Raw genomic sequence first — 17,091 nt, 5'->3', positions numbered from 1 at the left:
AACTCTTGATTGAATAATAAAAACTACAGTTAAACACTAAAAAACTCTAAGCCATCTCCGTGGAGATGTTGCCTGTACAACGGCAAAGAGAATGACTGGGGTAGGCGGAGCCTAGGAGGGATCATGTGACCAGCTTTGCTGGGCTCTTTGCCATTTCCTGTTGGGGAGGAGAATATCCCACAAGTAAGGATGACGCCGTGGACCGGACACACCTATGTTGGAGAAATACAGATATATTTTATTCTGCATATAACTTGTACAATGACAATTGAAACTGTTCTCTAGCAGAATCACAAGGAAAGCTTTGTTTAGTTAAGTTATAAAAGCACAGTGTGTGACACTGCTTTAAGGGAAATAGCACACAATGTAAAGTACTGAAAACTGGTCGTTTACAAAAGTGGTGCTTAGCAAACAATATGCAACAACACTACAACATTGTACAACATCACACTATACTGTGTGTATATGTATATATATATATATATATATATATATATATATATAAAATTATTTTTTTAATGGTAAATACAGACAAGGGCAAAAAAAAAAATGTAAATCACCATCCTTTGGCTTCAAAATAAGCATTGTTAGATGTGTGCACTATAAATTAATGACAGAAAAAAGCAATGCACAGCAACAGAAATAAAATAGGGCGACACACAGATACTCTCATGAAAAGAAGCTAATTTGAATTGGCTGCAAAAAACATTGATCCCCCCAAACAACGGACTTGGCTGTGTGGGTTTAGATGCTTCAATTACATATACTAAACCTATCTCAGTGCTGCATAATCTGTTAGCGCCTACAAATAACTGATAATAATGCATCATTCTGCTTGATTTTATGTACTCTATAAAGCGCAATAAAGTTTCATTGGAACATAGTCTTTCTATAACCACACATATATACGAACACTCAAATAAAATTAAGCTACTTAAAAAAACAAAATTATGGCGCAATAATAAAGTTTTAATATTTTTTTTTCCAGTTAAAAAAACAAAAAAAATACTTTACCATTACATTTCTACTTTATGTTTAGTATTTAATGCAGGAAAAAAGCTTACCTTGCTGTGAGGATCAGCAAACATGCGAGTAAAAATTTCACAGAGCCTCTTCAGTTCAACACGACTAGAGAATAAAAAACAATGTCAGCAAAAAAGAAATGTGTTTTTCAGTTTTCTTTATAAAACTGATCTTCATTTATACTTATAAGATACCACAAGTAGTTTTACGATACACAATTCTTATTAAGTCAACAAAAGATGCAGAACCTAACCAGGATAATTTAGTTATTAACTATATTCACCTACATAAAGACAAAAGTGTACCAATGTTGTTTAATGTGAATTGCAGAATATTATATTATGTGCTTAATATGTAACATCAACAGAAACTAACGTTTCACCCCTAAAAAGTTATCCTCTGCAGCCATAAACTGGCTAATCTGTGGGTGTAGCAATTAAAGGGACATGAAAGTCCAACATTTTATTTTGTGATTTAGTCAATGCATACAATTGTTATGATTATCAAATTTGCTTTGTTCCCATGGTATTCTTTGTTAAAGAGATACTTATGTAAGTAGTGTTCATATGTCTAACAATACATGTTAGGAAATAATGCTGCCATCTAGTGCTCTTTCAAATGTATAGCATTCATTCAAAACTGCAGCCATTTAATGCTACAGACGAACACACCCCAGAACATATCTCCCTGCTTTTCAAAAAGGATACCAAGAGAACAAAGATATTTTGATAATAGAAATATACTGGAAAGTGGTTTAAAACTTCATACTTTATCAGAACCAAAAGATTATAGTACAGTAGGACTATGTGCAGTAAAAAACAATTGCAATAAAATTTCATTATATCTTTTCCTGTAATTTATCCTTGAAAACTACAGAGTTCACAAGCCTAAAAATGACACAACAGGCCTCAGCAGAGGTGATAAATTGACAGTAGTAAGCCATGTCTATTCCAGTAACAAGTTAAGATTGGTTCTGCCAATTAAGATAAGTAGGAGTGGGGGAGTGCTGCAAAGAAGATGTTACAGCATTTTAAAATTCCTCTATTGTAAGACAGCAGAAAAATTAAATTTATGTAAGAACTTACCTGATAAATTCATTTCTTTCATATTGGCAAGAGTCCATGAGCTAGTGACATATGGGATATACAATCCTACCAGGAGGGGCAACGTTTCCCAAACCTCAAAATGCCTATAAATACACCCCTCACCACACCCTCAATTCTGTTTAACGAATAGCCAAGAAGTGGGGTGATAAAGAAAGGAGTAAAAAAGCATTAACAAAGGAATTTGAAAATAATTGTGCTTTATAGAAAAAAAATCATAACCACCATAAAAAGGGTGGGCCTCGTGGACTCTTGCCAATATGAAAGAAATGAATTTATCAGGTAAGTTCTTACATAAATTATGTTTTCTTTCATGTAATTGGCAAGAGTCCATGAGCTAGTGACGTATAGGATAGCAATACCCAAGAGTCACTAGAGAGGGAGGGACAAAATAAAAAGCCATTTCGCTGAAAAAAAATTAATCCCCAACCCAAATATAAGTTTATTCTCAAAAAATAAAAATAAAAACTTAAATCATAAGCAGAAGAAACAAACTGAAACAGCTGCCTGAAGAACTTTCCTACCAAAAACTGCTTCCGAAGAAGCAAATACATCAAAATGGTAGAATTTAGTAAATGTATGCAAAGGAGACCAAGTTGCTGCTTTGCAAATCTGATCAACCGAAGCTTCATTCTTAAAAGCCCAAGATGTGGAAACTGATGTAGTAGAATAAGCTGTAATTCTCTGAGGCAGGGCTTTATCCGACTCCAAATAATCTTGATGAATCAAAAGCTTTAACCACGATGCCAAAGAAATGGCAGAAGCCTTCTGACCTTTCCTGGAACCAGAAAAGATAACAAATAGACTAGAAGTCTTCCTGAAATCTTTAGTGGCTTCAACATAATATTTCAGAGCTCTCACCACATCCAAAGAATGTAAAGAACTCTCCAAAGAATTCTTAGGATTAGGACATAAAGAAGGGACAACAATTTCTCTATTAATGTTGTTAGAATTCCCAACCTTGGGTAAGAATTTAAATGAAGTCCGCAAAACTGCCTTATCCTGATGAAAAATCAGAAAAGGAGAATCACAAGAAAGAGCAGATAATTTAGAAACTCTTCTAGCAGAAGAGATGGCCAACAGGAACAACACTTTCCAAGAAAGTAGTTTAATATCCAAAGAATGCAAAGGCTCAAATGGAGGAGCCTGTAAAGCCTTCAAAAACAAATTAAGACTCCAAGGAGGAGAGATTGATTTAATGACAGGCTTGATATGAACCAAAGCCTAAACAAAACAGTGAATATCAGGAAGTTTAGCAATTTTCCTGTGGAATAAAACAGAAAGAGCAGAGATTTGTCCTTTCAACGAACTTGCAGACAAACCCTTATCCAAACCATCCTGAAGAAACTGTAAAATTCTAGGAATTCTAAAAGAATGCCAAGAAAATTTATGAGAAGAACACCATGAAATGTAAGTCTTCCAAACTCGATAATAAATCTTTCTATAAACAGATTTACGAGCCTGCAACATAGTATTAATCACTGAGTCAGAGAAAAATCTATGACTAAGCACTAAGCGTTCAATTTCCATACCGTCAAATTTAATGATTTGAGATCCTGATGGAAAAACGGACCTTGAGATAGGTCTGGTCTTAATGGAAATGGCCAAGGTTGGCAACTGGACATCCGAACAAGATCCGCATACCAAAACCTGTGAGACCATGCTGGAGCCACCAGCAGCATTAACGATTGCTCCATGATGATTTCGGAGATCACTCTTGGAAGAAGAACTAGAGGCGGGAAAATATAAGCAGGTTGATAACACCACGGAAGTGTCAACGCATCCACTGCTTCCGCCTGAGGATCCCAGGACCTGGACAGGTACCTGGGAAGTTTCTTGTTTAGATGAGATGCCCTCAGACCTATTTCTGGAAGCCCACACATCTGAACAATTTGAGAAAACACATCTGGGGAGAGACCATTCTCCCGGATGTAAAGTCTGACGACTGAGATAATCCGCTTCCCAATTGTCTATACCTGGGATATGAACCGTAGAAATTAGACAGGAGCTGGATTCCGCCCAAACAAGTATACAAGATACTTCTTTCATAGCTTGAGGACTGTGAGTCCCACCCTAATGATTGACATATGCCACAGTTGTGATATTGTCTGTCTGAAAACAAATGAATGGTTCTCTGTTCAACAGAGGCCAAAACTGAAGAGCCCTGAGAATTGCACGGAGTTCCAAAATATTGATTGGTAATCTCGCCTCTTGGGATTTCCAAACCCCTTGTGCTGTCAGAGATCCCCAAACAGCTCCCCAACCTGAAAGACTCGCATCTGTTGTTATCACAGTCCAGGTTGGATGAACGAAAGAGGCCCCTAGAATTATACAATGGTGATCTAACCACCAAGTCAGAGAAAGTCGAACATTGGGATTTAAGGATATTAATTGTGATATCCTTGTATAATCCCTGCACCATTGGTTCAGCACACAATGCTGGAGAGGTCTCATATGAAAACGAGCAAAGGGGATCGCGTCCGATGCTGCAGTCATGAGACCTAAAACTTCCATGCACATAGCTACTGAAGGGAATGACTGAGACTGAAGGTTCCGACCAATTTCAAACGTCTCTTGTCTGTTAGAGACATAGTCATGGACGCTGAATCTATCTGGAAACCTAAAAAAGGTTACCTTTGTCTGAGGAATCAAATAACTTTTTGGTAAATTGATCCTCCAACCATGTCTTTGAAGAAACAACACTAGTTGATTTGTGTGAGATTCTGCAGAACCTAAAGACTGAGCGAGTACCAAAATATCGTCCAAATAAGGAAACACCGCAATACCCCGCTCTCTGATTACAGAGAGTAGGGCACCGAGAACCTTTGAAAAAATTCTTGGAGCTATTGCAAGGCTAAAAGGAAGAGCAACAAATTGGTAATGCTTGTCTAGAAAAGAGAATCTCAGAAACTGATAGTGATCCGGATGAATCGAAATATGAAGATATGCATCCTGTAAGTCCATTGTGGACATATAATGCCCTTGCTGAACAAAAGGCAGAAAAGTCCTTATAGTCACCATCTTGAAAGTTGGTACTCTTACATATCGATTCAAAATCTTTAGATCCAAAACTGGTCTGAATGAATTTTCTTTCTTTGGGACAATGAATAGATTTGAATAAAACCCCAGACCCTGTTCCTGAAACAGAACTGGCATGATTACCCCTGATAACTCCAGGTCTAAAACACACTTCAGGAAAGCCTGAGCCTTAACTGGGTTCGCTGGAATGCGTGAGAGAAAAAAATCTCACAGGCGGTCTTACTCTGAATCCTATTCTGTACCCCTGAGAGACAATACTCAGAATCCAATGATTTTGGACCGAATTGATCCAAACATCTTTGAAAATTTTAATCTGCCCCCTACCAGCTGAGCTGGAATGAGGGTCGCACCTTCATGCGGACTTGGGGGCTGGTTTTAATCTCTTAAAAGGCTTGGATTTATTCCAATTTGAGGAAGGCTTCCAATTGGAAATAGATTCCTTTGAGGAAGGATTAGATTTCTGTTCCTTATGTCGAAAGGAACGAAAACGGTTAGAAGCTTTAGATTTGCCATTAGGTTTTTTATCCTGAGGCAAAAAACTCCCTTCGCCCCAGTGACAGTTGAAATTATTGAATCCAACTGAGAAGCAAATAATTTATTACCTTGGAAAGAAAGAGATAGCAATCTGGACTTAGAAGTCATATCAGCATTCCAAGATTTGAGCCATAAAGCTCTTCTAGCTAAAATAGCTAAAGACATATATCTAACATCAATTTTGATGATATCAAAAATGGCATCACAAATGAAATTATTAGCATGTTGAATCAACTTAACAATGCTAGACAAATCATGATCCGATACTTGTTGCGCTAAAGTCTCCAACCAAAAAGTTAAAGAGGCTGCAACATCAGCCAAAGAAATTGCAGGCCTAAGAAGATGACCTGAATATAAATAAGCCTTCCTTAGATAAGATTCAAGTTTCCTATCTAAAGGATGTTTAAAAGAAGTACTATCTTCCGTAGGAATAGTAGTACGTTTAGCAAGAGTAGAGATAGCCCCATCAACTTTGGGGATCTTTTCCCAAAACTCCAATCTAACAGTTGGCAAAGGATACAATTTTTTAAACCTTGAAGAAGGAATAAAAAGTACCAGGTCTATTCCATTCTTTAGAAATCATCAGAAATAGCATCAGGAACTGGAAAAACATCTGGAATAACCACAGGAGGTTTATAAATAGAATTTAAACATTTACTAGTTTTAATATCAAGAGGACTAGTTTCCTCCATATCCAATGTAATCAACACTAGTGATGTCGCAAACCTAAAATTTTGCGTTCGCGAACGGCGGACGCGAACTTCCGCAACTGTTCGCGAACAGGCGAACCGCCATAGACTTCAATAGGCAGGCGAATTTTAAAACCCACAGGAACTCTTTCTGGCCACAATAGTGATGGAAAAGTTGTTTCAAGGGTACTAACACCTGGACTGTGGCATGCCAGAGGGGGATCCATGGCAAAACTCCCATGGAAAATTACATAGTGGATGCAGAGTCTGGTTTTAATCCATAAAGGGCATAAATCACCTAACATTCCTAAATTGTTTGGAATAACCTGCTTTAAAACATCAGGTATGTACACTACTGTTACACCAGATATGAGTTGCACTGGGGTGACACTGTGCCCTGGCAGGCAGGCACTGAAACACACACGTGTGAAGGAAACCGACTGCTATTAACACAGTCAAAAAAGTGTTGTTTTTTTTAAATCTACACTACTGTTACACCAGATATGAGTGGTGGCACTGGGCAAGTGGGCACAGTATACGCAGTAAGCCTGACACACACGCTGGCAGGCAGGCAACTGCAATTAGATTACACAGGGGGGAAAAAAAAGCAGCTTTTTGGGGTGCTGCCCTTACAGCAGAGATCAGATGAGTCCTTCAGGACTGTAGTGGACACTGAATACACTAGCCTAGCTATCGATTTTCCTATTAAATCAGCAGCAGCTACACTGTCCCTCTTCTCACAAACAATGCAGCTTCCGAATGAATCTAAAATGGATGCTGTCCAGGAGGTAGGAGGGTCTGGGAGGGAGGGTCTGCTGCTGATTGGCTGGAATGTGCCTGCTGACTGTGAGGTACAGGGTCAAAGTATTACTCAATGATGATGAATAGGGGGCGGATCGAACATTGCATATGTTCGCCCGCCGCGGCGAACGTGCTAGGTTCGCCGGGAACTATTCGCCGGCGAACAATTCGCGACATCACTAATCAACACTTCTTTTAATAAAGAATGAATATACTCCATTTTAAATAAATAAGAGGATTTGTCAGTGTCAATATCTGAGGCAGGATCTTCTGAATCAGATAGATCCTCATCAGATAAAGATAAATCAGTATGTTGCCGGTCATTTGAAATTTCATCAACTCTATGAGAAGTTTTAAAAGACCTTTTACGTTTATTAGAAGGCGGAATGGCAGACAAAGCCTTCTGAATAGAATCATAAATAAATTATTTTAAATTTACAGGTATATCTTGTGCATTAGATGTTGAAGGAACAGCAACAGATAATGTACTACTACTGATGGATACATTTTCTGCATGTAAAAGTATATCATGACACCTATTACAAACCACAGTTTGAGATATAATGTACAGAAGTTTACAACAAATGCACTTAGCTTTGGTAGAACTGTTATCAGACAGCAGGGTTCCAACAGTGATTTCTGAGACAGGATCAGATTGAGACATCTTGCAAATGTAAGAGAAAAAAAAACTACATATAAAGCAAAATTATCAATTTCCTTATATGGCAGTTTCAGGAATGGGAAAAAATGCAAACAGCATAGCCCTCAGACATAGAAAAAGGCAAGAGGCAAATAGGAATGGGGTGTTAAATTATGAAAATATTTGGCGCCAAGTATGACGCACAACAAACAGAAAAATATTTTTTGGCGCCAAAAACGACCGAAAACGACACACTCGCGTCATAGATGACGCAACCTTGTGAAGGACTTGGCGTTAACTAGGACGCCGGATATGATGAATTGGCGTCAACGAACGTAACTTTGCGCCAAAAAAACTTGCGCCAAGAATGACGCAATAAACGTTGGCATTTTGCGCCCTCACAAGCCTAATTCTGCCCGCTAATTAAAAAGACAGTCAATTTGAAAAAGAGACTATACCCCAGGTAACGACAGATCAGAAACTTGTAGGCCAGCGAGTTATTCAAAGCACAAATATATAGTATAAAACAAATCCTTTATTTAAATTATAGATAAGATAAGACATAAAAAACAGCAGTGGAAGAGCTGTCTCACGCGTTTCGGCCGTAAGGCCTTATTCATTTTCATAAAAAAAGCATTTCCCAGATATGAAACTGACAGTCTGCAAGAAGGAAATATACTGAAAACCTGAATCACGGCAAATATAAGTACAATACATATATTTAGAACTTTATATAAATACATAAAGTGCCAAACCATAACAGAGTGTCTTAAGTAATAAAAACATACTTACCAAAAGACACCCATCCACATATAGCAGATAGCCAAACCAGTACTGAAACGGTTATCAGTAGAGGTAATGTAATATGAGAGTATATCGTTGATCTGAAAAGGGAGGTAGGAGATGAATCTCTACGACCGATAACAGAGATCCTATGAAATAGATCCCCGTGAGGAAAACCATTGCATTCAATAAGTGATACTCCCTTCACATCTCTCTGACATTCACTGTACTCAGAGGAATCGGGCTTCAAAAAATGCTGAGAAGCGCATATCAACGTAGAAATCTTAGCACTAACTTACTTCACCACCTCCATAGGAGGCAAAGTTTGTAAAACTGAATTGTAGGGGTGGTGAGGGGTGTATTTATAGGCATTTTGAGGTTTGGGAAACTTTGCCCCTCCTGGTAGGATTGTATATCCCATACGTCACTAGCTCATGGGCTCTTGCCAATTACATGAAAGAAATGAAATGTATGCTTACCTGATAAATTTGTTTATTTCTTGACACGGTGAGTCCACGGATCATCATAATTACTATTGGGAATATCACTCCTGGCCAGCAGGAGGCGGCAAAGAGCACCACAGCAAAGCTGTTAAATACCACTCCCCTTACCCACAACCCCCAGTCATTCGACCAAAGGGAAAGGAGTAAGGAAGTAATATAAGGTTCAGAGGTGCCTGAGGTCTGAAAATACAGGGCGCGCCGTGGACTCACTGTGTCAAGAAAGAAACAAATTTATCAGGTAAGCATAAATTTCATTTTCTTTCTAATGACACGGTGAGTCCACGGATCATCATAATTACTAATGGGAATCAATACCCAAGCTAGAGGACACGGATGATAAGGGAGGGACAAGACAGTTAAAGGGACACTGAACCCAAATTTTTTCTTTCGTGATTCAGATAGAGCATGCAATTTGAAGCAACTTTCTAATTACACCTATTATCAATTTTTCTTCATTCTCTTGCTTTCTTTATTTGAAAAAGAAGGTGTGACAGACCCTTCTGTCAGGACTGAAGGAGTTAATTGTGTTTAGCTAAGAAACTAATTTCTAAAGACAGGTTTTCTGGCCTCAGCTATTGTGTGCTATAATTACATTTAAGTAATAAACAGGCCATTGTTTAATCACCCTCAGAGAGCAGACGCTAGGTGATAAGACAAGCCAAATGTGTTTAAGTTGTTATCTGCCTAAGTAAAGTATTTAAGTAATGTAATTCTACTGTTTCATAAAAGGGCGTCTTCCCCTTTTTATCTAAATGTACAAGAGTCTTTCAACCCCCCCATCTGGGGTCAAACCTGTATAAATACTAGGCATCTAGCCTTTAATAAATGTCATTCTGTTTTAAACCTGAAACTGGCTGGGTTGTGAATTGCTGATTCCCTATGCAGGACATTGTTCATCTGGTATTAACCCTTGGTACACTGTTGGTACCGTAACATTGGTGGCAAGCGACGGAATGAACCTTATCGCCCAGAAGAGCAACTACACAAGCCAGTAACCTCAGGAAGAGGGGGATTATTACAATACTGACTAAGATGGAAAGAGTACCAGGAACAGAAGGAACCAATGGGCCCAGCATAGCAGACAGAACCCCTGAAGAAGCAAGCTTTGATCGGGCGGTTAAAATAAGACTGGCATATTATGGCCCCAACCCATCTGCGGAAATTATCGACCGGGTCATAGCAGCTGTGGAGGCCAACCTACTTCGCCAAAGCGGCGCTGCAGCAAACCCAGTGGAAAAGAGAAAAGTAAATTTTGCAGCTTTTAAAAACTTCCTGGAAACAGAAGGAGAGATTGATGGGTACCTTGCTGATTTTGAGAGGCAATGTGCACTACACAAGGTACCCGCAGAGGACTGGGTCACGATATTATCCGGAAAATTATCCGGCCGGGCCAGTGAGGCTTTTCGGGCCATTCCAGATGAGGAAGTCGGGGATTATAATACTGTAAAAGAGGCTCTGCTCTCCAGGTATGCGGTTACACCGGAGGCATACCGGAGGCGGTTCAGAGACACTGTTAAATTAGCTGGAGATTCCTACCTTGAGTGGGCTTGTAAGGTGCACCGCACAGCAGCTCACTGGATAGCGGGGTGCCAAGCCGTATCTGGGGAAGAGGTGCTGCAGCTATTCCTGTTGGAACATTGCTTCGACAAGTTACCCGCAGGAGTTCGAGAGTGGGTTCGGGACCGTAAACCCTCCACCCTGCATGAAGCGGCTCGCTTGGCAGATGAGTATACGGATGCCCGCAAACTGGACACTGCTACCACTAAGCCCCCTGCTAGAGTGGAGTACAGACCCCCAGTCACCCCAGCAGCTGCCAGTTACCAACCCCCGGCGCACCGCTATACCACACGGCATCTGGCCATGAACTACCTTCAGAGAGCCCGGTTCAATTCGCGGGGCTACTCACAACCGATTCGATGCTTTGGATGTAAGCAATTAGGGCACAAAAGACCAGAGTGTCCCCTAAATGCAGCGAACCAAGCACAGTCCTGGAGAAGACCTGCCGGCGGGATCACACGTAACCCTCAGCCTGCGGCCCGCTGCGTAGAGGCGCAAGAATGCTGGAGCATCCTACATGAGGCAGACCTTGTGCAAGCTGCCCACCGGAATAACTGGCAACTGGTTAAAGTGATTGGGAAGAAGGTCAGTGGTCTACGGGATACTGGTGCTACCATGACCTTGCTTCAAAAGAACTTGGTGTCTGAGAAACAGTACACTGGAGACACTGTGGCTGTGAGGGTAGCAGGGGGCGATGTGTTCAGCCTACCTGTTGCCAGGGTACATTTGGATTGGGGAGTGGGCGCTAGACCTGTGAATGTGGGGGTCAAGAAGGACTTACCTGCTGATGTTCTTCTTGGAAATGACTTGGCTCCCCTTGTTTCTGCCTATGCTCCCATGGGTCCCGCTGATGTTAACCCTGTGACTACCCGTGCTCAGATCTGTGCAGCAGAGACTGACCCCCCTGCTGCTAAGCCCCAGGACGCTGAGCTCAGTAAATCTCTATCCGCTATTGATACGTGGAAGTCCCGTTACAATGCGCTGATGAAGGAGAAGAGGAGCGCAGAGGAAAAAGCACGTTTAGAACGTGAATCTCTGCTAGACAAGCTGCACCGACAGACTGCAGAAAACACCAGCTTGAGAGTGGGACATGAAACATTAAAGACAAACTTAGCGACACTTGAGGAGAAGCTGACGCTGGCTCATAGTGAGGTGCAGCAACTCAAGGGCACCCTATGTCAGTATGAAGGGATTGTGGATACCTATAAAGAGCAGGTACAGAAAACTCGTAAAGAAGCTGATGGGATTTTGAAGGACTGTTTAGCCCTAGTCTGGGCACTGAGGAAGTTGAACCCTTCTTTGTATGGACAGGAATTCTCTCTCATAACGGGAATACAGATGGATTGTCCTGGCAAACTGACATGCCTACCACCTCCTAGTCCGGTCATCCCCAGGTTGACCCGCCAAAGGGTCAAGCCAGGTCTGCCGGAGTGTTCCACAAGGGGGGAGATATGTGACAGACCCTTCTGTCAGGACTGAAGGAGTTAATTGTGTTTAGCTAAGAAACTAATTTCTAAAGACAGGTTTTCTGGCCTCAGCTATTGTGTGCTATAATTACATTTAAGTAATAAACAGGCCATTGTTTAATCACCCTCAGAGAGCAGACGCTAGGTGATAAGACAAGCCAAATGTGTTTAAGTTGTTATCTGCCTAAGTAAAGTATTTAAGTAATGTAATTCTACTGTTTCATAAAAGGGCGTCTTCCCCTTTTTATCTAAATGTACAAGAGTCTTTCAACCCCCCCATCTGGGGTCAAACCTGTATAAATACTAGGCATCTAGCCTTTAATAAATGTCATTCTGTTTTAAACCTGAAACTGGCTGGGTTGTGAATTGCTGATTCCCTATGCAGGACATTGTTCATCTGGTATTAACCCTTGGTACACTGTTGGTACCGTAACAGAAGGCATCTAAGCTATTCTTTTGGTTTAGAACAATGGAAAGCACTTGTTTATTGGTGGGTGAATTTATCCACCAATGAGCAAGAACAACCCAGTTTGTTCACCAAAAATGGTCCGGCATCTAAAATTACATTCTTGCATTTCAAATAAAGATACCAAAAGAATGAAGACAATTTGATAATAGGAGTCAATTAGAAAGTTGCTTAAAAACATAATTTATGCTTACCTGATAAATTTATTTCTCTTGTGATGTATCGAGTCCACGGATTCATCCTTACTTGTGGGATATTCTCCTCCCCTACAGGAAGTGGCAAAGAGAGCACCACAGTAGAGCTGCCTATATAGCTCCCCCCTTAGCTCCACCCCCCAGTCATTCGACCGAAGGCTAGGAAGAAAGAGGAGAAACCATAGGGTGCAGTGGTGACTGAAAGTTTAAAAATAAAAATATATATGCCTGTCTTAAAAAACAGGGCGGACCATGGACTCGATACATCACAAGAGAAATAAATTTATCAGGTAAGCATAAATTATGTTTTCTCTTGTAAGATGTATCGAGTCCACGGATTCATCCTTAATAATGGGATACCAATACCAAAGCTTTAGGACACGGATGAAGGGAGGGACAAGACAGGGACCTTAAACGGAAGGCACCACTGCTTGTAGAACCTTTCTCCCAAAAATAGCCTCCGAAGAAGCAAAAGTATCGAATTTGTAAAATTTGGAAAAAGTATGAAGCAAAGACCAAGTCGCCGCCTTACAAATCTGTTCAACAGAAGCCTCATTTTTAAAAGCCCATGTGGAAGCCACAGCTCTAGCAGAATGAGCAGTAATCCTTTCAGGAGGCTGCCATCCAGCAGTCTCATAGGCTAAACGGATGATGCTTTTCAGCCAAAAGGAAAGAGAGGTAGCCGCAGCCCTTTGACCTCTCCGCTTACCAGAATAAACAACAAACAAAGAAGATGTTTGACGGAAATCATTAGTTGCTAGTAAGTAGAATTTTAAAGCACTAACCACATCAAGATTGTGTAACAGACGTTCCTTCTTAGATGAAGGATTAGGACACAAAGAAGGAACCACAATCTCTTGATTGATATTCTTATTAAAAACAACCTTAGGAGGAAAGCCAGGTTTGGTACGTAAAACCACCTTATCTGCATGGAAAACATTGTAAAGCAGATAGCTCAGAAACTCTTCGAGCCGAAGAGATAGCTACTAAAAACAAAACTTTCCAAGATAAAAGCTTAATATCTATGGAATGCATAGGTTCAAACGGAACCCCTTGAAGAACATTAAGAACTAAGTTTAGGCTCCATGGCGGAGCAACAGGTTTAAATACAGGCTTGATTCTGACCAAAGCCTGACTAAATGCTTGAACGTCTGGGACATCTGCCAGACGTTTGTGTAGTAGAATAGACAAAGCAGATATTTGACCTTTAAGAGAACAAGCAGATAATCCCTTCTCCAAACCTTCTTGGACAAAAGACAGTATTCTAGGAATCCTAATCTTACTCCATGAGTAACCCTTGGATTCACACCAATAAAGATATTTGCGCCAAATCTTATGATAAATCTTCCTGGTGACAGGCTTTCTAGCCTGAATCAGGTATCAATGACCGATTCAGAGAAACCACGCTTTGATAAAATCATGCGTTCAATCTCCAAGCAGTCAGACACAGAGAAATTAGATTTGGATGCGTGAACGGGCCTTGAATTAGAAGGTCCCGCCTCATTGGCAGAGTCCACGGTGGAATTATTTTGGTTACCTCCATCATCGCTAGAGAACTCCTTATTCCTCCCTGATGATTGATATAAGCTACAGTCGTGATGTTGTCCGACTGAAACCTGATGAATTTGGCCGCAGCAAGCTGAGGCCACGCCTAAAGCGCATTGAAAATCGCTCTCAGTTCTAGAATGTTTATCGGGAGAAGAGCTTCCTCCCGAGACCATAAGCCCTGTGTTTTCAGGGAGTTCCAGACTGCACCCCAGCCTAACAGGCTGGCATCTGTCGTTACAATGAGCCACTCTGGCCTGCAGAAGCACATTCCCTGAGACAGGTGGTCCTGAGACAACCACCAGAGAAGAGAATCTCTGGTCTCCTGGTCCAGATGCAGTTGAGGAGATAAGTCTGCATAATCCCCATTCCACTGTTTGAGCATGCATAGTTGCAGTGGTCTGAGGTGTAGACGAGCAAAAGGAACTATGTCCATTGCCGCTACCATGAGTCCGATTTCTTCCATACACTGAGCCACTGATGGCCGAGGAATGGAATGAAGAGCTCGGCAAGTGGATAAGAGTTTTAACTTTCTGACCTAGGAAGGAAACTCTTGTGAGAGGGAAGAGAGAACTCTTATGTTCACCTTCCACCCGTGAGATGTCAGAAAAGCCAACACGATGTCTGTGTGAGACTTGGCTAGCTGGAAAGTCGACGCCTGAATTAAGATGTCGTCTACATAAGGTGCCACTGCTATGCCCCGTGGTCGTAGAACCGTCAGAAGGGACCCTAGCACTTTTGTGAAAATTCTGGGAGCCGTGGCAACCCCCAAAGGGAAGGGCCACAAACTGGTAATGCCGGTCCAGAAAGGCGAATCTGAGGAATTGATGATGATGATGATCTCTGTGAATAGGGATGTGTAGATACGCATCCTTTAAGTCCACGGAAGTCATATATTGACCCTCCTGGATCAGAGGTAGAATAGTCCGAATAGTCTCCATCTTGAATGATGGAACTTTGAGGAACTTGTTTAGAATTTTGAGATCCAAGATTGGTCTGAAAGTTCCCTCTTTCTTGGGAACCACAAACAGGTTTGAATAAAACCCTAGCCCCTGTTCCTCCTTTGGGACTGGGCGAATCACCCCCATGGTATGTAGGTCTTCTACACAGCGTAAGAACGCCTCTCTCTTTGTCTGGTTTACAGACAATCGAGAAATGTGAAGTCTCCCCCTTGGAAGGGAGCCCTTGAATTCCAGAAGTTATCCCTGGGACACAATTTCTAAAGCCCAGGGATCCGGAACATCTCTCGCCCAAGTCTGAGCGAAGAGAGAGAGTCTGCCCCCTACTAGATCCGGTCCCGGATCGGGGGCTACCCCTTCATGCTGTCTTAGAGGAAGCTGCAGGCTTCTTGGCCTGTTTACCCTTGTTCCAAGCCTGGTTAGGTCTCCAGACTGACTTGGATTGGGCTAAATTCCCCTCTTGCTTTGTAGCAGAGGAAGCTGAAGCGGGACCACTCTTAAAGTTCCGAAAGGAACAAAAATTATTTTGTTTGGCCCTCATCTTATTTGATCTATCCTGAGGGAGGGCATGACCCTTCCCTCCAGTGATGTCTGAAATAATCTCCTTCAGTTCAGGCCCGAATAGGGTCTTACCCTTGAAAGGAATGTTCAAAAGTTTAGATTTAGATGACACATCAGCAGACCAGGACTTAAGCCATAACGCCCTGCGTGCTAAAATGGCAAAACCTGAATTCTTTGCCGCTAATTTAGCCAGTTGAAAAGCGGCATCTGTAATAAAAGAATTAGCCAACTTAAAGGGCCACTGTAAGTAAATATTTTCTATGCCTGTTACTAACTAACTACCCCAAATACGCTTTTTATCAATAGCATTTCATTAACATATCTCTACCGTATATCAGAAATCTTGTCTGCAAATTTAATTGTTTTCCAAACCCACTCTGTGGGTATCCTTTGCTCTGTACCAATCCGTTTACAATACCTAGGTTTCAAAATGGCGCTTTAAACACAAAGTTATTGGTTTAAGTATTTTGAACATGCAGTGCTGAAAATAGTGGGCAGGATAACGTGACATCATCGGCGAATAAAAGATATAACTTTTAGAACGTTATGAAACTTCGTTTTGGAGAAAATATAGGTCAGTAGGTTTTAATTAATGTTTATTAACTTTAATATGTTAGTTGTTTAGCTTAAAAATTATAACAGAAAGTAATCCTTTAAGTGCCTTAATTCTGTCCATAATTTCCTCTAATGGAGTCTCCATTTGAAGAGCCTCTTCTAGAGCCTCAAACCAGAAAGCAGCTGCAGTCGTTACAGGAACAATGCACGCAATAGGTTGGAGAGAAAAACCTTGATGAACAAAAATTTTCATCAGGAGACCCTCTAATTTTTTATCCATAGGATCTTTGAAAGCACAACTGTCCTCGATAGGTATAGTTGTACGCTTAGACAGAGTAGAAATAGCTCCCTCCACCTTGGGAACTGTCTGCCATGAGTCCCTTATGGTATCAGATATGGGAAACATTTTCTTAAAAACAGGAGGGGGAGTGAACGGAATACCTGGTCTATCCCACTCCTTAGCAATAATATTCACAATCCTCTTAGGGACTGGAAAAACATCAGTGTAAACAGGAACCTCTAAGTATCTATCCATTTTACACAATTTCTCTGGGACCACTATAGGGTCACAATCATCTAGAGTTGCTAATACCTCCCAAAGCAATAAGCGGAGGTGTTCAAGCTTAAATTTAAAGGCCGTCATATCAGAATCTGTCTGAGGAAGCGTCTTTCC

The 17,091-nt window shown here is 41.1% G+C and overlaps 1 protein-coding gene across 1 annotated transcript in view; it reads right to left on the bottom strand.

Annotated features, from left to right (window-relative positions):
- CLASP1 (cytoplasmic linker associated protein 1) overlaps positions 1-17,091 on the bottom strand; it is a 905,754-nt gene that overhangs the window by 377,651 nt on the left and 511,012 nt on the right. Inside the window, exon 25 of the mRNA XM_053712150.1 lies at positions 1,065-1,128. Within this exon, the coding sequence (XP_053568125.1) occupies positions 1,065-1,128 (64 nt within the window). The remainder of the gene's footprint in view (positions 1-1,064; positions 1,129-17,091) is intronic.

This window comes from Bombina bombina, chromosome 1 (assembly GCF_027579735.1).
Source record: "Bombina bombina isolate aBomBom1 chromosome 1, aBomBom1.pri, whole genome shotgun sequence".
Taxonomy (NCBI): domain Eukaryota; kingdom Metazoa; phylum Chordata; class Amphibia; order Anura; family Bombinatoridae; genus Bombina; species Bombina bombina.
The sequence above is the reverse complement of the archived record's forward strand: the minus strand, read 5'-3'. Positions and strand labels throughout refer to the sequence as shown.